Below are 21560 nucleotides of genomic sequence, written 5' to 3' on the forward strand. Positions count from 1 at the left end.
TCATCTGTGCTTTTCTTCCAGTCTCCAGTGTCCTAGGAAGAGAGAGAACAAAGCTTGTTGAAGTTATATATAAAAGTGGGAGTCTAAACTTACATTCAGTTAAGTAGCCAGTAGCACATGGGACTGTTAAACCCTTGAAATAATAACTGTGACTAAGAAACCTGAGTTTCTAAGTTTTAGTTCATTTAAAACTTACATTGAAAAACTGACATTCACTTCAGGTATTGGCAGATTCTCAACTATGTTTGAAACAGCTTGAGTATGTGACTCTACTTTTTAATTTTTACCTTTATTTACTTTTTATTTGCTTTTATATGAAACCTAAATACAGATCAAGTACAGGTACACCCTGGAGAAATTGTAGATTTTGGAGAAATTGTGGGTTGTGGGCCAGATCATCTCAGTAAAATAAAGCAAGTCACACAAATGTTTCAGTTTTTTAGGGAAGGTGGAAGTTATACTATGGTCTGTTAAGTGTGGAATAGCATTATATCTCAAAAAAAAAAGCACATACCTTAATTTAAACATATTTTATTGCTAATAAATGCTAACTATCATCTGACAATGCAGGGTTGCCACAAATCTTCAATTTGTAAAAAGACACAAAATCAACAAAGCACAATAAAACAAGGTGTGCCAGTATTTCCTATGACTATATTACCTGAATGTCTTGTAGTGTAAAATACACACTGGATTTTGAAGAAAAGAGAAAGGAATGTAAAGTACCTTTATTTTTATATGGAATACGTGATAAAGTCATAATTCTTGAGATATTAATTTCACCTGTTTTTCTTTGTATTTTTGCTGCGCTTTAATGAAAGTGAAACTAAAAACTGCAGATGATAAATTATCTTTTATATACAAGAATAATAACAATTTCAGTCATTGGCTTCACTCTGAAGAAAAGGTTCTAAAATGGATGTAGATAAGTAAAATTTGCACCAATTTATACCTATTGTGGTTTTTTCATTTTCCCCCATATTCTTCATGAGGCTTAAGGTTTTATTTTTCTTTATTTTGGTGGGATGTAACAACAATTTTTTACTTATCTACTTTTTTTGGTTCTAAAATGGATGTTACTTACTTAAGTATCTGTTATGTTGGTATCCTTATTTTTTCAAATGATTGCCCAGGTTAATAGACTTTTTAAAATAACTGAGCAGCTACTGACACTGGCTGCATGTTCAACTGAAAGACAGGGCCATTCACCTGTGGCTTCACTGCCTGCTCACTCACATGGTCTTGGCATTCACTTTATTCACCTACTGTACACCCTCTCCCACATGGTTTCTAAAAATGTTAAATAGTTGTAAATCTAATTTTTACAGGATCCCAACTGATTTATCAATGTATTCTCTGCTTAAGATCTTTCTTGCTATATCCTTTGTTTCTAATTTTTGAGAGTTTCTTATACATAAAATCAATTATTTTAGTAAATTTGCAAAGCCTGTGGATGGGCTCTTCTTACAGGGATTTCCTGAGGGATCCCGTCTGCACCTGTTTGAAGCATCCAGTTGCTTGTATCACTATATCTCATCTTGAGGACACTCACCTTAAAGCTTTTCAAGTACTTTTTTTTTAACATAATACTTGAACACTCTAAATTTACAGAACCACTTTCTGAACACTGCATTTTTTTCTTATATGTTTGGGAAATTCTTAGCATTTCCATGAATTAAGAAAACAAGAAAAAGAATTATGTTAGAATACATCACTGATTTTTTTTTTTTTTCAGTTTATAAAGCTCAGCCTTCTAAGCCCGTAAAAGGTTCTTTGTGCTGATCTCAGGAATAAAACACTAAACTTGATAACCCATGGAGCATGATAGTTTGTTGACTTAAACAGGGTAGAGGAGAAAAAAACTATGTTTACATTAACTATTTGAATTTCCATGATCATTATATTAGGAAGCCTAGGTATATAGCATCTTCTGCTTGAAATTTCATTAAAAGAAACAACAACTCTTTCCAGGTCAGAAAAGCAGAGTTTAAAAGGCAGGATTTTGTGTGTTTGTTCCTTTTTCCAACTTATCTGAATGTTTCTCCAGTGAATTTTACCTGTTGCTCTTCCCACCATAAGTGCTAGAAAAGTAATGAAAATTACTTTAATACCCTAAACATAAATATAACAGACTGACTTGGAACAGCAGATGGAAAGTAATAGATTTGTATAAAGTCTTGTGAAAATGTCCCAAAATATAAAATTCTTAGTTTATGACTTTTGTGTGATGTGGTACACCCCTGTCTTATTACCATCCTGATCTCCTGGCTGTGTTGGTTGGTGTATTGTTCACAGCTTCATCCCAAGAGTGAGTAAAATAGCCACTCTGTGTATAAGCCAGTATAGCCAGTATCCACTCTGTCAGATAGTAACAAACACCACCACCAGTGATCAAAGCCGGTAATAGTAAACCAATTTAGTCTTTTGCCTTGATAGATGGTGCATCTGCTTATTGGGATGAGTGCCAGGATTTTAGTGCGATTTCTTTAAACAATAGGTTGATGACAAGTCTGTTTACTAGTGTGAATTTTTCCTTAGGTGGTCCTCTGACTTCACGTTTCTCCCACACTGGTGGGAAGGGCTGTGCTTTTAATGCAGTGAGGTTATCATTTTAGAATGCTACATATTCCTGCTCAAGATATTATTAAATGCAAAGACCTTCAGTAGAATTCACTCTTCTTGATTCTGGAATAGTATTCTTACTCCAGAATTTAAATTCTCATGATCCGTCCTGAAAGCAAAAATAGGTTAAATTGACCTATGTGTTACACTTTTCTTCATTTTCAGCCTGAAATTGAAAATATGGATCAGTATGAAGTTGGTCATTTTGGCTGTATTTTCTTAGACTTTCAGAATGTGTGTTTGAATGTGTCCTCCTGGCTTTTTTTCACCACTAATGTTAAGAAAAAATACTTTTTTTTTGGTCTAACAAAGCACCGCTGTTTCTACCAGCGGTAGAAACTCTTCTTCCTCTGCCTAGAGGGCTTTGCCCCATTCCTTTCATAGCTAGTTACTCAGAGCTCCACCCAGATGCCCTGTCCTCATAGAGAACTCTCCAGAAGGAGCCAGTCTTAATAGAAGCCCCTGCCCAGTATCTCCGATTTTTCTGGTCACAGCACTTGACACTGTCTGAAATTCTCCTGTTTGTTCATTAGCTTGTTGGTTACCTCTAGCCCATTAGAACTTAAGCTCAGTGAGAGCAGGGACACTCTCTGTCCATGACCACTGTGTTCCAGCACTTAGAACAGTCGTTTGAGCAGCACCTAGTCCTCTGGTCATGACCCACATCAAAAACAAATCCAATGACTCTCTCCGCTTGACTTTAAGATACTTCAGAGCAACAGTGACACCAACACTATGACATTGCCCAAAGAATGGACAGGTTGATAATGGAGCATAGAATTCACACTTACATGATCACTTGATTTTCAGTAAAGACACCAGAGCAGTTAATGGGAAAAGCAAAGTCTTTTCAACAGATGACAGTAGAACAAATGGATAGGATATATACATGGAAAACATTAGCCACAACCCCTCCCTCACACCGTACACAAAAATGTATTTGAGATACACATGTAAGCATGAAAACTGAAACCAGAAGCTTCTGGGAAAGCGCCTAAGAGATTATCTTCAGGATGTGGGGTAGGGCAAGGGGTGGGGTAGGTGGGGCAGGGAGTGGGTAGAAGTGCAGCTGAACCAGGAGTGGCTGGATGCAGCTAACTGTGAAGGCCACATAATGTATGTATGTTGGGTTGTTACAGGAGTCTCTGCTGTGTCTGAAATTCTCCATGAAAAAGTGGAAGTGAACGTTGTTCCGTTGTGTCTGACTCTTTGTGACCCCATAGATTATATAGTCCATGGGATACTTCAGGCCAGAAAACTGGAGTGGGTAGCCTTTCCCTTCTCCAGGGGATGTTCCCAACCCAGGGATCAAACCCAGGTCTCCCACATTGCAGGAGGATTCTTTACCAGCTGAGCCACAAGGGAAGCCCAAGAATACTGGAGTGGGTAGCCTATCCCTTTTCCAGGGGATCTTCCCAACCCAGAAATCGAACCAGGGTCTCCTGCCTTGCAGATGGATTCTTCACCAACTGAGCTATCAGGAAAGCCATAATGAAGACCTTAGGAGGTGTGGGAAACAAAGCAAGAAATGTTTGGGTATTGAACTTGGCAGTATGTCAGTTGTCAATTTAAAAATAAAGGATAAAATGAAAGTTTTTCAGCTTTATTCCCTGAAATAAGTGGGGGGAGGGGGAGGAGGGGAGAATGTTGAAAAGTTTGAGGGCTGTAGAGAACTAGAGATACACCATATGCCTAAAACAAATCTCATAGAAGCAGCTGCATTTGAGATAATTTGCAATTTAGTGGCAGCATTTTTCAATACTAACAAAGAAATAGCCTAGGAAAAAATGGGCAAAGGTTTGTCTCCTAATTGATTTGGATCCATAGTATGAGATTTTGTCTACGTTTATTTTTTTTTTTAATTCTTTTTTTTTTTTTAATTTGCTTTCCATGTGAGAATTGGTACAAATGATTCTGAAAGGTAGGTAGGTTTTTTTTTAATGTATTCAGTCTTAAGGTGCTATTGATAGTTTCATAATTAGTAGAAAGATGTAGGCCTTTAAATTGTTTTAATGCTTTATAAATGCATTAAGAGACAAGGGGAGAACATTTATAGGATATGAATAGCTTTTTTAAGAGCTGGGTACTTGAAATGTGTCCATGAAGCATCAGAGATAGAAAAATAAGAGAGGAGATAGAGAAAAGATAGAGGAGATAGAAAGAGAAGAGAATAAAAATTCTCATGGAGATGAGGATAATCATGATGTTTTTATACCTTAATGTGACGCTTTTAGACTGAATTAAGTGAGCCAGCTTTCTTAGGAGAAAAGATGATCCAAATCGTAATAAACGTAATAATATTAATACTTGCATATCCATTTTCATCTTTGATTCTTGTATGATCTAAGGGGAAAAAACTATTAGGAGTCATAAGGCAAAAATAATGTATTATTTAACAAATAACTAGTTTACATTTTATAATAGAAACTTAGCATCTGTCTTTTAGGTTGTTTTTAAAAATCTGGTAGACCTGCACCTGAATTCCTGTTTGCCCTCTTCCTAGCTGCAGAAGATCATAAGTAAACAGGATGACTTGAAGACAGCAATAACCGATGAAACGGAATGCCAGGTATTTGCAAATAAATTGAGTATTTCCAAGCAGATGTTGTTAGAGTAGCTTCTCCATCCCATTTTTTCAAATAAGGATTCCCAGATAGTTGTGAAAATTTTTCTAAGTATTTTAAATAGATTTGCCATATTCACATGATCCAGAGCTCAGAAGATTCACCCAGACTATGTGTGCAGGGCAGAACCCCCCTCCAGTGACCCTGGTCTATGTCCCCGCTTCAGGCTCTTCTCAGCACCTGCTGCCACTTCCCCTGGGCCAACCCTGGGAGCCAAGAGCACCTAGCGGCCTGCATTGTGTGGTCTCTGCCATGGGGACGGTGCATCCTGGCCTGGGAGACAGGCCCAGTGCTTACCTGGCTGACTCTCTGCCTGGCGGAGCATTGGTGAACTTGTCCTTGTGCCCTCCCTGTCTGATCCCAGTTACCTTTCTGGCTCTGAGCTGCAGGTGTGGGTTTGTGACCCCTGTCCTGTAGCACTCGCTGGAGGACTCAGTGCAGTCGCTCTCCTGGGTTCCCATTTAAAGCCCTAGACCACAGCCCCGTTCACTCTCCAAGCACATTTTTTTCTCTGGGTCCTGACTATCCCTCAGCTGAATGGTGCCCGAAGATATAAAGTCGTGGGAGCTGGCCCATCCTCTGCCTCAGCCCCCACGCCAGCTGCCTGCCCCTCTACAGCCCAAGTTCTGACGAGTTCTCCCACTCCCACACAACAGTCACCTGCCTGCCACTGATTCTGGGCGGTGTGGACAGGAGTGGGGAACACCTGAATCCAGCCTGCCTTTCTCTAGCTGTTCTTTTTCAGATAATTTGGTTTAAATGTATACCCCCTTTGTTGTTTAGTTGCTGCTGATCATCTTTTCAGCCGTTCTGATTTTTTTTGTTTGTTTTATTGACATTGTGAAGGAGGAAGTCTCTGAACCTGCTTCTCACTGTCTTGAATGGACTCCTCACCTGGGGACCTTGTAATTAGGAAAAGCTAGTGTTTTTCAGATTTCTAGCATCCTGCAAAAGGTTCCAGACTTCCCTGCTTTAATTCTCTCAGTCCTGCTTCATTAGAAAGTGCCTCGGGGGCACGTTTTGAAATAACTAATCTTACTGCTGTAAGCTCTCTTGTTGGCCTGATCCAGAGTTTGTTCTCTGTGGAGACCTCCTGAGTCCTCTCAGTGTTTGGCCATGGGTGTTCGCCTCCTCTTGAGCACAGGTGATACAGAACAGTGTTATGTAGAGTGATGGACAGAAGGGCTTCATCTATTTTATGCACTTTGTTGTAGTTGTTGTTATAGAAATCTTTTGTAGGTATTGTCCTAGGAATTGTCCAGGCTCCAGGATCCATTTCTGTTCTTGGTTATAATTTACTTCAAATTATTCTATCATTTTTTTATAGGAACAAACGGTGCAAGAACCTGAAATTAACACAACACTTCAGATACGTTTCTTTGGAAAAAGAGGAGAAAGGAAACTTCATTATAAAGAATTTCGAAGGTAAATGCAAAAAATATATATATGTTCATTTGGGGGAATTTTATAGCTAAGAAGTAAAGAAACAACTGAATACATGTATTTATGTCCCAGAACTGCATACCATAAGACCAGATACTGTGTGTGAGTCTCTGTAGTATCTCTGAGAGCAGAACCTATGAAGTGTAAACTAAAGTTACTATGTTCAGAATATATCAGTTAACCAGATAGAAATGGTTTGCGCAGGGAGCGACCAAGGGACAGAGAATAGCAAGGGAGGACACAGAGGCATGAGAACATGTGCCTTGTGCAGGAATCAGAGAGGCTGGGTCTGGTAGAAATAAAAGGGTAGAGGTGAGGGCAGAGGCCCTGAGGCCTGGGGCTTGAGTTACGCCCATGAGGGAGGCCCTGAAGGGGACCGTGGAAGGTGCTGGTCAGATGGGCTTACTCTCGCAGGACAAGGGGTAACAGCAAAGGAGGGATCCTGTGAAAGACAAGACACAGTTAGGAGATAAAATCGTTGGGCTTGGTGATTGTTTAAAGGGAATAATTTCACTTAGAATTCTTTAAACTTTTTGAATTAGAGTTTCTGTAAGTAGTGGGCCCTGTGAAATTTGTTACACCATTATGCAGTTTTTAAAAAAGATGCAATGAACAGAGAATGCTTTAAATGCAGTTTTTCCAGAACTTGTCTGTTGGATGGAGTAGGGTACCCTACAGTTAAAATTATGGGTGTACTGAGTTAGAATTCAGTAATCTTTAAAATTTTTCATAAGTTGTAAAGTAATAACAGAAAATAGCTCCCATACATGTTTTATATATGTGTGTGTGTAATATAAACATATAATTTTTTACCTGCCCAAATTAATCCTAGAAATTCCACAAGAAGCTCTTCATGTGAGTGTGGAGCTTTTAGTTTTGTTTCTATAGGCCTGTGATGTTTCTATAGAACATCTTTAGAAAGATGTTGCCTTTTCTGCCCTTTGTCTCAGTCTCCTCCTTACAGCCTATCAGATGAAGGATACTGTTTCATAAAGACATACAGCTTGTACGTCTCCAGGAAAGACAAGGAAGATGATACCAAGAGACACTGTTGTGGTAGCTAATTATGGTATTAGTATAGATATTAATATTCTTATTTAAAGACACAGTATTATATTTTGAAAAAGTATCTGATTTAGACAAACCTGGGTTCCAACACTGAATTTGACAGTTTGCTAAGTGTGATCTGATGGACAAACGGTTGGAGACCTGCAGTATATTGAAACTCAAGGGATACTGCTCAGGGTGCCCATGCTCCTGAGTGCACGCTTAGTTACAGCACTAAGGTGAAACCACAAGTCCTGACGTCCATCTCGTATTCCAACATTTAGGTTTATGGAAAACTTACAGGCGGAAGTCCAAGAAATGGAGTTCCTTCAGTTCTCAAAAGGTTTGAGTTTCATGAGAAAAGAAGACTTTGCAGAGTGGCTCCTTTTTTTCACTAACACTGAAAATAAAGATGTTTATTGGAAAAATGTGAGAGAGAAGCTATCAGCAGGAGAGGTTGGTGTGGCTTTTTATAATGCTTGTGATGAAGATGAAATGATAAGTTAGACATTGATAGAATTCAGTAAAGTAGCTTCCAAATTAATCAAGACTGAGTGACTCTGTTATGTAATTATATGATGCATGAAATGATGATTGCCAAACTGCTAGTAATGATTAATGAACAGTGGTAAGATTTCAAGTGATTTTTTTTTAATATTTATTTTTATTTATTTATTTGGCTGTGCCAGGTCTTAGTCGCCGCATATGGAATCTTTAATTTCGGCATGTGGAACTTAGTTCCCAGACTAGGGATCAATCCCAGGCCCCCTGATTTTTTTTTTTTTTTACTTTATTGTTCCAAAAAAAATTTTTTTTGACATGGGGATGTGTTTCTATATAATTTTTTTAAAGCTATCTCTGATGAGGGAAAATATAATGAAATACAATGAAGGTTTCATTTACAATTACAATAGAGATACATAACAATTAGAAATATATTTAACAAGAAATATATAGAAAAAACTTTAAACCTTGGATAGAAGAAATAACTCATCTAACAGTAGAGACATCCCCTGCTTTTGAACAGAACCTCTTAGTATTACAAACATGGCAGTGGTCCCTTCAATAACCCCTAAGTGTAGTGTCAGGTCAGTCTGCACGGCCTTGATTTGCTACACCAACACATCAGCCCTGGACACCCCACAGCCGACACAGGAGAGCAACCTTCTCAGTCATGCTGCTCATCCATGGTGGGCCGGGGGTAGAACTGCCCACATCCTTGCTTGGGGACCAGACTCTCCAAGGCTCTGCCCCCAAGGAGCACCGCCATCTGCTAGAAACCATCCAGAAAAGAAAGGAGTGGACCACGTTCCAGCAAATAAATGTTTAGGCCTGGAGATGTCACACTGAGCTAGTGGCTGGACTGATGGCCTGAAGGCCCTAGCTAACTGAAGGGAGGCAGAGCTGTGTGGTCCTGAGTGCACAGGGCTCAGAGGAGTACCAGGTACCGTGACCACCAACCGACATCCATAAAACAGTCTCAGATTCTTGGGAGGGAGCCAGACAAGCCACAAGTCTGTGATACTGCTGGGGTTCCAAGGGACAGGGAAGCCTCTGCACCTTCCCTATAATTTTGCTGTGAACCCAAAACTGCTCTTAAAAAGAATTAAGTCTTTTTAAAAAAGAAAGCTGAGATTAAAATACAGCACCAAACATCAGAACTAAAACAGTGTGACTGACAATGAATTTGACAAATCAGTTGAACAGAAAATAAAATCAGAGATAGATACAAATACAGAAATTTAGTATGTGTAAACTCAGATTATAAATTGGTGGCATAAAAAAACTTAATAAATAGAACTGAGGTAATTCACTGGGTATCTGAGGGAGAAAATGAAGGTGACCTCTGCCTCCCTCATGACTCAGAAATAAACTTGAGGTGGATCAAAGAACTAAAGTTAAAGAGAAAACTGAGTAAGTATGGAAGAAAACTTGGAAACAATCTCTGAGAGTGGGTCTACGTACTAAGTAAAACCCAAAAGCCTTCTGTTGAAATTGATTAAATTACTGCATAAAATATAGAAATCTGTTGCTGTCCTCACTCCCCCCCCCCAGATTATCAAAATCAAAAGGAAAAATTAGCAAAATGGAGGAATTACTGGCATCACAATAATAGACCAATTTCTTTAATTTATACAATGAGGTCTTTAAAAATCAAGACCGCAGAAGGGTCTGACATTCTACCGTATTTAATGTAGAAAATGGGATCTCAGATAGCAGTGTGTTAATTACTAATGGGGCCAAGATTTTGTCTCTGCAAGTTAGCTTGTGTCACTTCCTGGGTGCCAACAGAAGACCCAAACCTGCCAGCTCAGAGCCAGAGAAGGTTATTGTCTGTAATGTAGAGGCTGCCCAGGCACCACGTCTGTCCCCCAGGGCCCATGAGGTAGGTTTGCACCACAGCTGAGGAGCCCAAATCCTTCATGAGGTACAGTAGGTGCGGTTGTCCCTACTCTGAGGGAGACAACTATGTCTACTCCAAGCTGTTCACTGTGCAGATATCCTGGAAAGACCCTGGAGTAGAATAGTAGCTGGGCCTCTTGTCTACGAGACGTGAGAAGCTCAGAAGACCTACTGAGAATTGCCCCCCAGCATCAGGTCACCTGGCAGCCCCTCAGACACCGGAGCAGAGACAGCAGGGACACGAGAAATCCACAAGTGCCTGATGAACATAGATGTGCAGAGTGTTTAATTCACTCAGGGCTTTGAGGGGAGACAGCGGGCCTGTGACACACGCCCCCAGCCTTGCACTCGTGTTCACACCGTGTTCACTCTGAACAGGCACATCCAGGGCCCTGCACTTAATCTGAGGGATCCTCCTAATCTCTATAAAGTCCACACATTTGTGCTCAGTTGGGTCCATCCCAGACTTCGATAGACTACATTCATAGACTTCATTGTATAAAAGAGGACTCATAGTTATAGTCATAACATTGTTGAATAAATTTACAAAGTTGTAATAAAAACTCACTTTGTTGTTCTTTTAGAACATTAGTTTAGAAGAGTTCAAGTCATTTTGTCATTTTGCAACCCACTTGGAAGACTTCACTATTGCCATGCAGATGTTTAGTTTAGCTCATCGTCCTGTCAGACTAGGTAAGTTATGTGAGTCACTGAATTTTTACTATCTATGAATACTGTCACCCTGTTCTTTAACTGATTGATATCAGTCCAGGGACCACTTACCAGAAAAACAATTGATTGGCCTTTCAGTTAATCCAGTGTGGTTATTCTAGATTTACAACCATTTGCCAAACAATTTATTAACAATTAATTTTGCTTTTACTTTCTTTTCTCCCTGAGGAGGAGGAAACATTTAAATGTATATTCAAAACACTGATTAGATTAAAATAGCCTGCTGACGTTTCTCAGCCAGATTTATTATTTGAACACATTCTTAATGAGTATTTGTGTTGTTTTTCTTCCCAAATGATAAATATATAGAGTTGTTTTTACTTCTCAAATAATAAAAATTTAGACTTAGACTATTTTATGTGGTTGATGAGTTTTTATTTTTTTTCCCTTCAGCGGAGTTCAAGAGAGCAGTCAAAGTAGCAACAGGACAGGAGCTATCCAACAATATTCTGGACACCGTCTTCAAGATCTTTGATTTAGATGGTGATGAGTGTCTGAGTCATGAAGAGTTTCTTGGGGTGTTAAAAAACAGGATGCATCGAGGTTTATGGGTAACAGATTTTGAGTCTTTAAATGTATATGTAGCTTATATGTTTATATGTAGTTAAGTGAATGGAACTAAACCTAGAATTTGATCTAATATATAGTCTTAAATGGAGTTTTCAACATTTTTAAAGAGATTATAAGCAATTACAACAAAATTACAAGTAATTACAACAAAAGTATCTCCTACAGATGGGATCCACCATTTTTGTTTTCTTTTTAAAAAAAATCCGAATCAGGAACCACGATTCCAAATTTTAATTTGGATGTTGTAGTTAGATACCAAGACCCAAGCTGTAGCCCTATCATGTATTAACTATCAGATCTTGCAAAGCTACATAATTTTTCTGACCCTCAGATTCCTCATCTGTACAACAAGGAACGAATACAATCTACTGGAGAGAATTATTAGGATACTTAATGTAGTGACTGAAACACTTGAAGTAAATGTTCACTATTAACATGATTCACTCAGATTCACATATTAGTCTATAACTGAGGGACAGATCAAACTTAGAATTTTGTTTAGATTTGCGTCTGCCAGAAACACTCGTGAAAGCACATTGAAACGTCGGCAAGTTGAAGACAAGGGTCCAGGGGGTGAGTAGGAATTTAGTCCAGAGGAGGCAGGAGTGAGAACAGGAGAGGCCGTGGTGAACTCACATCAACAGTGCTGTTCGTTTACAACTGAGAAGAGCATATTGATCTTCCTGCTACAAACATTATTTATAGAAAATAAACAGATATGATTTCTACTAGTGATTTACAGGTAGCACCTCATAGTTAATAATCATACTCGTAGAAATTAAACCAGCCTTTCCAATTAACTTGTAACATACCCCGGGGCCTCTTTGCCATTTCTCAAAAACATACTGAAGAGAAGAGCTTCAAGTCAGTGAGCAGAAAAGGCCATAAATATAATCTGAAACCAACTGCCGCTTCCAGTAGTGGGTCTCCAGCAGTGCTGCGCTCTGTGGGCACAAGAAGCCAAGTGTTTTCTCACCTTTGCTTTCTCATTTAACTGACATAAATAGTAACCACAAAGTACTTGTGTGAGTTGTTTCTTCCTAAGGCTTCTCATTAAGTATATGGTAACCTCTGTTTCTTTCTTTTTTAATTTTAGCCAAGGTTAGGTTTATCGTTTTTATTCCACGTAGCTAAGTGAAGTTCACCAGAAAAACAGAAACATTATGAAGTATTGTGAAAAGAAAACATTATGAAATGATTTCATTTTAAAACCAACATATGAAAGTCACCAGTCTTTGTTCCCTTCTTGGGGAGGAAACTCCATTCTGTGGTTCCCCTGAGGCCACCCTTGCCTCACTTCACATCTCACCTTTTCCCTTTGGCTTTCACCTGTGCTGCAGGCACTTTCTGTGTCATCACTTGCAGGCCTTTCTGGAGGTGGGTGGGGAATAGGCACCACAAGTACATGGAGATGACGGGGCTAAAGGTTGCAGACACTGACCCTGAGTCTTCATTTTGGTTGACAGGTGCCACAGCATCTCGGCATACAAGAATACTGGAAATGTGTGAAGAAAGAAAGCATTAAAGGAGTGAAAGAAGTCTGGAAACAAGCAGGAAAAGATCTTTAATAGAAAAAAAGAGAGTGTGGGAATTCTGTTGCTCTGAGCAATCACAATCGGGCATTTCTTAGAATGCTAGATGTTTATCCTCCCAAGTCTTCACTGATTTTGTTTGTAATATAAAGATGCCTTGTATTGCTTTCTGATTCAGTCATTTCTTAGTAAGATTTCATTGCAGAACTTCGTAAAAAGAAAAAGTATTCTTTAACAAAAAGAGACGTTGGCATCTGTCAAAAGGCCTAGGATTAAAGGCTTTGACTTTGGTAAGATGGACAACCTGGTCATGCAGTGTCTAAACTGACTCAAGGTCAGATCAACCTGCAAGCCCCAAAGCTTCTGGAGGTAGGTTAAGTGACAGCATTTCAGGTTTTCTACCTGTCCCCTATGTCTCGGACTTCTTGTATGTTTTATTTCAAATAAGCTGTAAATTAGTTGTCTTCAAAGTAATATGTAAAGTTCAGTATTCCACCTGGAAACTATAAAGTATTTATAAAGATTAAGAAAATTACTGAGGTGCATTTTATGTTGTTGATTGGTTGGTCAGTCACCAAGTTGAGTCTGACTCTTTGCGACCCCGTGGACTGTAGCCCACCAGGCTCCACTGTCCATGGGATTCTCCAGGCAGGAATACTGGGGTGGGCTGCTATTTCCTCCTTCAGGGGATCTTCCCAACCCAGGGATAGAGGCTGTGACTCTTAGGTCTCCTGGCAGGAGGGTTCTTTACCATCGCGCCACCTTCAGCCCCATTTTGTTTTATATGTGTTTTGTTTTTTTTTAATGTAAATACTTTTAAATGTAAATACTCCTAAGCCAAAGGTATTTCCCACTGAATTGTAATGGTTATGTGGATTTTTAAAGAAATTTCCCAGCTCTTCTGAGGAGGTACACAGCAGACAGCAAAGTCACGGTTTGATGTGAAGAGGAGACAGGAGACGAAGGCAACCCAGGGTAGATGAGGGGTCAGCTGTGTGTGTAAGGGAAACCTCTTGTCCTCAGAAGGTGGAGCAGACCGACACCAGTCCATCCCCCTGCCTACAGAACGTGGGTCCAGATGAGCTGCAGGGAGAACTCCCCAGCTTCTTTAAATTAAAAGCACTGCAGCGCAGATGCTCCACAAGATGGCACTCTCGCTTTTCCAAAATATTTTATCTTCTTTGCACACCAAGCATGATCTTTAACAGAAAAACCAACAGAAATACCCAAAAAATCACAGAACATTTCAAAAATGACTGACTTGTTGAAGGAGCAAGGTAGGAGTCTCTGTGCAGACATACCTTAGTTAAACATTTAGCAGCTCCTAGGGAAATGAACACAGGTGCTAGCACGGTAACCGTCAACTTGCAGTCTGTGGTTGTGTCCAGTGATGAAGGCAGTTAATTTGCAGAATCTCCAGGTAACATGTAGTTGGGTGGGTTATGTCCTCAACAGCATCAGGACCAAACCTCAGCCGAGCCTGCGCTGTCCCGCGCCGTCTCCCAGGCACTGGTCCTCCTGTGGGTGAGCTTTCTTTCTAAGAGGATGAAATGGGAGCAGATACTTTGCTTATGTTGTTGCTTTGCTTATGTTGATACTTTGCTTATGATGTCTGGATTTACATATATTTAGACATTCAGTCTTGGGAGAAATGGTGTTCATAAATAACTCTATGGTTTATAGAATATCATATAAGCTCTCCCCCATGACATTTTTCAATCCAGACAGAATTGAAGGAATTTTCATTGCAGCATCAATCATTTCAAATCATGCAAATCTGGAAGTAGCTTGAACGTGCCACACCACAGAAGTGGATAAATCAGTTGTGCTCTATTGCACCATGGAGTTCCAATAGCGCTTACCATCATGAATGCACCCGATTAAGTTCAGTGATTTTGTTAGTTGCTAAGCTGTTACTTCTGTTCCAGTTCCCCACCACACACACGCACACACACATACACACAGCATTGTGATGCTGGTCCTGCCAGTGTCCCCAGACCCCAGCCAGCAGCGTGGCAGCCCTTGGTACCAATCTTGTGCTGTTCTGGCTGTTGTGAACGTTCTCGTGCTCCCAGAACCAACTCCTTGAGTCCTCCTGCAGAGCCAGCACTGCTGGCCGGTGCCCCTCCCTGGGCAGCCCGGGCCTTTCCTTCAAGCTTCTGGACCCTAACACCCTGCCCCTCTTCTCTGTGTGCCCCTGCCTCAGGGAGGGAGCTCTTCCTGCAAGTGCTTGCTCTGTGGGACCTCAGTTCCTGTGGCCGTTCGACTCTAACACCTGTTTACATGTGTCCTTGTATTATGTTTTCTCTCGATATATTTAAAGTGGCTCCTGACTGATAAAATGACCATATGCCAGGAACTATAAACACAGAAGACAAACTTAGATAATATTCACACTAGATTATTTACACACAGGATATAAATTCATGTATACATACAAGTACATATTACATATTTTTACATATACATTTATACCTGTCCATACACCTATGTATATAAAATGTCATCTAACCCTCCCACCATGAGAGACAGAAGAAACTTGAGTCTCAGAGAACTTAAGAGAAGTCCCACAGTATTACTCAGCAAAAGTGAGGAAGCTGGGGTTGTAATCCACAATCACTGACACCACAACCCATCTTTTTCCCACTCTGCCCAAGTCAGTCTATCCTTCCTAGTGTTTCATGGTTCAATCCCTAGGCTGGTCTGCACGTTTCTTCATGTCATAATATAAATAAGCTTTAACTACTCTAATAACACTAAGACTGTCACTGCCGTATATAGCAGTCTGTGCTATACCAGAGTTAGAAGTCTGAGAAAACAGGAACACATGCGTGCATGCTCAGTCACTTCAGCCATGTCTGACTGACTTTGCGACCCCAAGGACTATATCCCGCCAGGCTCTGTCCATGGGATTTCCCAGGCAAGAATACTAGAGAGGGTTACCATACTTTCTCCATTGGATCTTCTTCACCCAAGGATAGAACCTTTGTCTCCGTGGACACCACTAATTCCAGGTTACTTGTCTTTCAAATATTCCGGCAATATGATTCAGTGCCTCTTCTGTGCCTGCTATGTGCTGGGCTCACTTGGAAGCAAAAGAAACCTAGTCCCGCCTTCAGAAAGTTTATAGTTGAATGCGGGGCTCCTTGGCACAAGGCCTTTGTGTCGCCCACCCCTTTGATTATTCCTGTAATCAAGGAGCCTTCATTCAGCTTCCATGCCCTTCCCTGAGTTCCAAGGGGCAGACTCAAGCAGTTGTTCATTAGGGAAGGGAGGGGATGCAGAGACCAGGCAGAAGCAGTCAAGAGCAGCCTTGAGGCAAGGTCCTATTTCCCCATGAACAGATAACATGCAACAGCATCCTTGAGCTATTCTGCAGCTACTAAACCCACTCCAGTGTTCTTGCCTGGAGAATCCTAGGGACGGGGGAGCCTGGTGGGCTGCCATCTATGGGGTCGCATAGAGTCGGACATGACTGAAGCGACTTAGCAGCAGCAGCAGCAGCTACTGAAACCCACTCCAGGTGGGAGAAGTTAACAATTAACCATGGTATGCTGCTCACATAAATCCCAGACCATCTGGACTTGAAGGCTGATCCATCAGAAGACAGTCCACAAGCTGATCATGCCCTCTTTGAAAAACTGCCATAAGACCTCTCTCTATCTTCTCCAAGTTGGGACATATGGTTTTGAGGGCAGGAGTCTGGTGTGGCCCTCTTTGCTTGGCAAAGCAATAAAGCCCTTCTTTTCTACTTCATCCAAAACTCTGTCTGAGATTCCATTTGGCACTAGTATACAGAGAAGCTGAGCTTTCGGCATCAGCAGACTGGGGAAACTCTAATCCTACAGAGGAGAGGCCCTGAGTGTATTACATGGGGGTTTAACATAGGTTTCATGACCTCCAGGGCAATCTCAAATGCTGACCCCACACACATACTCTCAAGAGCTTGGCATGTGCCACTCTCCTGCCTGGAATGGTGTGTCCAGTCTGCCTTTGTTTAGCAGAAACTTGTCAGTTCTCAATCAAAGCATTCACAGAGAGATCACAGCCATGGAGACTGTATAGCTGTATAATTTTTCCTAAAAACCTGCTCTTTTCTGGTGGGGAGTCAATCAGTGTTCCCAGTGACAGCAGCCAAAGCCCAGGCTTTCCCAATTTAAATGCGATCAGTAACACGTTCTTGGACTGATCCTAGAACCAGTGGCCAGGACACTTTCTGGGGACAGATTCCAGATGTCTAAACGCAGATCTAACCAAACCAGAAACTCCTGCAGTCATCAGAGTCAGGACTCTGTCATCCCACCTTGACAGCTAAACCTCTGAACTCCCTTCTTGGCTGCATCTCATTAGTCAACAAACAGATCATTAGTCAACTATGCAGCAAAGAAAACGGCCTGGTGCAGCCAAGGTCCACTGATAGATGCTCCAATTAGTGGGAGAAACTCCAGAGAAGCAGGATATTTGCATAGCCTCAAAGGACCTCCCCCAGGAGACTTACTAAATACTGTAATGGTTTGCACAGATGTATCTGATTTTCTCAGTTCAGTTCAGTTCAGTTCAGTTGCTCAGTCATGTCTGACTCTGCAACCCCATGAATCACAGCATGCCAGGCCTCCCTGTCCATCACCAACTCCCGGAGTTCACTTAGGTTCACGTTCATTGAGTCAATGATGCCATCCAGCCATCTCATCCTCAGTCGTCCTCTTCTCCTGCCCTCAATCCCTCCCAGCACCAAAGTCTTTTCCAATGAGTCAACTCTTCGCAGGAGGTGGCCAAAGTACTGGAGTTTCATCTTTAGCATCATTCCTTCCAAAGAAATCCCAGGGCTGATCTCCTTCAGAATGGACTGGTTGGATCTCTTTGCAGTCCAAGGGACTCTCAAGAGTCTTCTCCAACACCACAGTTCAAAAGGATCAATTCTTCAGCGCTCAGCTTTCTTCACAGTCCAACTTTTCTCAGGTTTCCTCCAACACCAGGATAGAGGCGAACAGAATACCAGAAAGAACAAAAGATGCACGTGGGCCAAAAGGTTGTCTCTTCCCCAGGCTCAGGACAGAGCCTGCTGCAGAGTGAATAAAGGAAGGAACTAACTGCAGATGGATTATGGAAGGCCATGCCCGAGCGTGGAGGGGAGGGGAGGGGAGAGCAGACAGGAAGCAGGAGGGACAATGCAGGCCCAGGACTCACCAGCCATGGTGAACCCACAGGACAGTGAACCAAGAAAGTGGGCCTCCAGCCACAGATGAGGGCTCTGTTACCTGAAACAGCTCCCAGCCCCTCTGCTCACCTGCCCTCTCACATCCACCTGGTAACCATCATTCTACCCTCTGTCTCTACAAATCTGATTACTCTGCACACTTCTTAGAAGTGTAGTTGTACAGTACAGTTGACCCTCCAACAACAGCTGTGAATTGCACATGTCCACTTATATGTGGATATGTCAGTTGTAAATCTTACAGTACTACAGTCCATGGTTGGTTGAATCCTCAGATGCAGAGGACCCTTGGATATGAAGTCAATGCTTATTTACTCAATCACATCCAACTTTGTGACCTGGTGGACTGTAACTCTCCAGGCTCCTCTGTCCATGGGATTTTCCAGGCAAGAATACTGGAGTAGCTTGCCATTTTCTTCTCCAGATTTTCCCGACCCAGAGATCAAAGTCTCATCTTGTGTCCCCTGCATTGCCCGCAGATGCTTTACCACTGAGCCACTGGGGAAGCCCTGGATATGAATGGATGACTGTAACTTACATATGGATTAACCCTCATAACTGTTTTTGTCTTTTATGACTGCCTTATTTTACTGTCTTTAAGATTCATCCATGTTGTAAACTGTGACAAGATTTCCTTCCTTCTTAAGGCTGAACAGTATTCCACTGTATATACACATCACATTATGCTTATCCATTATCTGACAAATGGACACTTGTATTGCTTCCTTTTGACAGCTGGGAATAATGCTGCAGTAAACATGGATGTACAAATACCTGTGGGAGTTCCTGCTTTCATTCCTTTTGGAATGAAATATACCAGAAATAGAATTGCTGGATCATGTGATAATGCTATGGTTAATTTGCAGGGGGGGAGGGGAGGGGGGGAACTGCCGTAATTTTCCACAGCAGTCACACCATTCTATATTCCTACCAGCAACACATGAGTTCCCAATTTCTCCATATCCTCAATACTTGTTATTTTCTGCTTTGTGGTTGTTCTTGTTTTGTAGTAGCCATCCTAATGGGGGTGATGTGTTCTCATTTTGACTTGCATTTCCTCGTGGCTCAGATTGTAAAGAATCTGCCTGCAATGCAGGAGACCTGGTGTCCAATCTCTGGGTTGGGAAGATTCCCTGGAGAAGGGACTGGCAATCCACTCCAGTATTCCTGCCTGGAGAATCCCATGGACAGAGGAGCCTGGCAGGCTACATACAGTCCACAGGGTCACAAAGAGTCAGACACAACTGAGCAACTCAACACTTTCACTGCACTTTAATCAGTGAGGCTGAGCATCTTTTCATGTGGTTATTGGTCATTTGCATGTTTTTTGGGGGGAAATGTCTATTTAAATCCTTTGCCCATTTTTAAACAGAGTTGTTGGGTGGTGGTGTTGCTGGGTTGTCGGGGTTCTTTACACGTTCAGCATAGCAATCCCTTATATATATGATATGTAAATCTTTCTCCCCTTCCACCATTTGCCTTTTCACTTTGCCTGTAAATGACCATTTCTCTGGCTATAAAATTGAAGGATATTACTTTCTATCAGCACTGAAAATACTACTTTGTTGTCTTATGGGATCTGTTACTGGTAAGAGGTAGTCACAGAGAGTTGGATCATAAAGAAAGCTGAGCACCAAAGAATTGATGTTTTTTAACTATGGTGTTGGAGAAGACTCTTGAGAGTCTCTTGGACTGCAAGGAGATCCAACCAGTCTATCCTAAAGGAAATCAGTCCTGTATATTCATTAGAAGGACTGATGCTGAAGCACCAATACTTTGGCCACCCAATGGGAAGAACTGACTCATTGAAAAAGACCCTGATGCTGGAAATGGCTGAAGGCGGGAGAAGGGGATGACAGAGGATGAAATGGTTGGATGGCATCACTGACTTGATGGACATGAGTTAGAGCAAGCTCTGGGAGTTGGTGATGGACAGGGAGGCCTGGAGTGCTACAGTCCACGGGGTCAGAGTCCGACAGGACAGAGCGAGTGAACTAAGAGGAAGTCAGCTGCCAGTCTTAGTGTTCTTTTGGTAATTTGATTTCTATCTCTGGAATCTGAAAAACCCTAGATTTTTCTCTTTATTCTAAATATTTGATAGTTTCACTACTCTATGTCTAGGTTTCAAGGACTTAAGTCTTTCTTCAATTCTTCAACCCAGGAAGGACCCTGAGTCAGAGTGACTGGCCAAAAACTAATGCAAAAACTAATCCCATCACCATAAAACCTGACACTGCAAGCCAGTAGCAGAACAGTCCTCCTGGGTTCCCCTACCCTCCTATATAAAGCCTCTTGCTTTGTAAGCACGTGTCTTTCCTCCGACAATTCAATTCCCAGTGTTAGACAAGAGCCCACTTTCAGGCCCTAGAAAGGGTCCTCCTTCCTACAACTTACGAGTTTGTGGGTTTTTGCTTCTTCAATCTTTCACATTTACAGCTCCATGGCTTCCACAGACCCCTCTAATAGTTTCACAGCTGCCTTGAGCTGCCCTTATTCTTCCCCAGCCCTCAGCTCAGAACTAGAACCCAAAATGGCGTTTTTTGGAGTTGCTAGCCAGCAATAGCAACGCGGGGGGGGGGGGGGGGGAAACCTCTGTGGATGCGGTCCTCAGGCAGCTGGCCCTGATCCAGGATGGGAAGCAGCCCATTGTCCACCAGGCTCTGCTGGTGGACGATATCCAGGGAAAGAGGAATCACAAGTTGGGGTACCGGGAGTCATCTTGGCTGGGACATGATCTGGCCGCTTTACCTGCACCAGAACATGAGTCTCAGGGCAAACAGGCGTTGTCCATCTGCTTGAACCGCTGAAGAAAGGGCTGCGTTATCAGGGAGTGAAGAATGTCCACACCTTAGGTGGGGACGAGTACCTACCCTCCCTCGGCGATAAGGCCCATCCCCGGGCCAAGGTTATGCCAACTCACTTCAGGATCTTGTCTCCTCCGAAACCTGCAGTAAGTGATACCTGTAGGAGCGTCTATGTCCACAGTTATTGTTTAGCAGTACTCGCCAGTTATAAATAGGAAATTTCAGGAGCCTTCGGGCGGTGAGAGGGGGCTATCCCCCGGTTCACAACTCAACCTTAAACCCGGGTTTCAAATCAGATTGACTACACGGGGCCACCCTAAATCACACGCACCTACGATTTCCGCTTGAAATACAAGCAAATTACTTCAAAGCGCGGGGGTCCGGAATCAAGACGCACGCGGGGTCCTTGAGGCCGCAGTCTGGACGGAGGCCGTCCCGCTGCAGCGAGCATCCCCGCGCCCGCTCCCGCCCAGCTTGCGGCCGGGAGGTGCCTCGAGCGCCTTCCTCTCACTTCCGCCGATGTTGCCCCGCCCCTTCCGCCGCCCGCCCGACAGACCACGCCCCGGCG

The 21560-nt window shown here is 42.1% G+C and overlaps 1 protein-coding gene and 1 long non-coding RNA gene across 2 annotated transcripts in view; one reads left to right on the top strand and one right to left on the bottom strand.

Annotated features, from left to right (window-relative positions):
- The window catches only part of MICU2 (mitochondrial calcium uptake 2), a 52033-nt gene extending 38528 nt beyond the window's left edge, over positions 1–13505 (top strand). Inside the window, exons 7-12 of the mRNA XM_069601679.1 lie at positions 5126–5191; positions 6574–6671; positions 8021–8192; positions 10724–10832; positions 11265–11422; positions 12908–13505. Of these exons, the coding sequence (XP_069457780.1) occupies positions 5126–5191; positions 6574–6671; positions 8021–8192; positions 10724–10832; positions 11265–11422; positions 12908–13009 (705 nt within the window). The 3' untranslated portion in view covers positions 13010–13505. The remainder of the gene's footprint in view (positions 1–5125; positions 5192–6573; positions 6672–8020; positions 8193–10723; positions 10833–11264; positions 11423–12907) is intronic.
- LOC138446607 (uncharacterized) lies at positions 11225–21551 on the bottom strand. The gene is made up of 4 exons (XR_011259461.1): positions 21324–21551; positions 14275–14510; positions 12751–12936; positions 11225–12385 (listed from the first exon to the last, which is right to left on the bottom strand). It is a non-coding gene; the product is annotated as an uncharacterized lncRNA (long non-coding RNA).
- Between the last annotated feature and the right edge of the window lie 9 nt (positions 21552–21560).

This window comes from Ovis canadensis, chromosome 10 (genome assembly GCF_042477335.2).
Source record: "Ovis canadensis isolate MfBH-ARS-UI-01 breed Bighorn chromosome 10, ARS-UI_OviCan_v2, whole genome shotgun sequence".
NCBI lineage: Eukaryota > Metazoa > Chordata > Mammalia > Artiodactyla > Bovidae > Ovis > Ovis canadensis.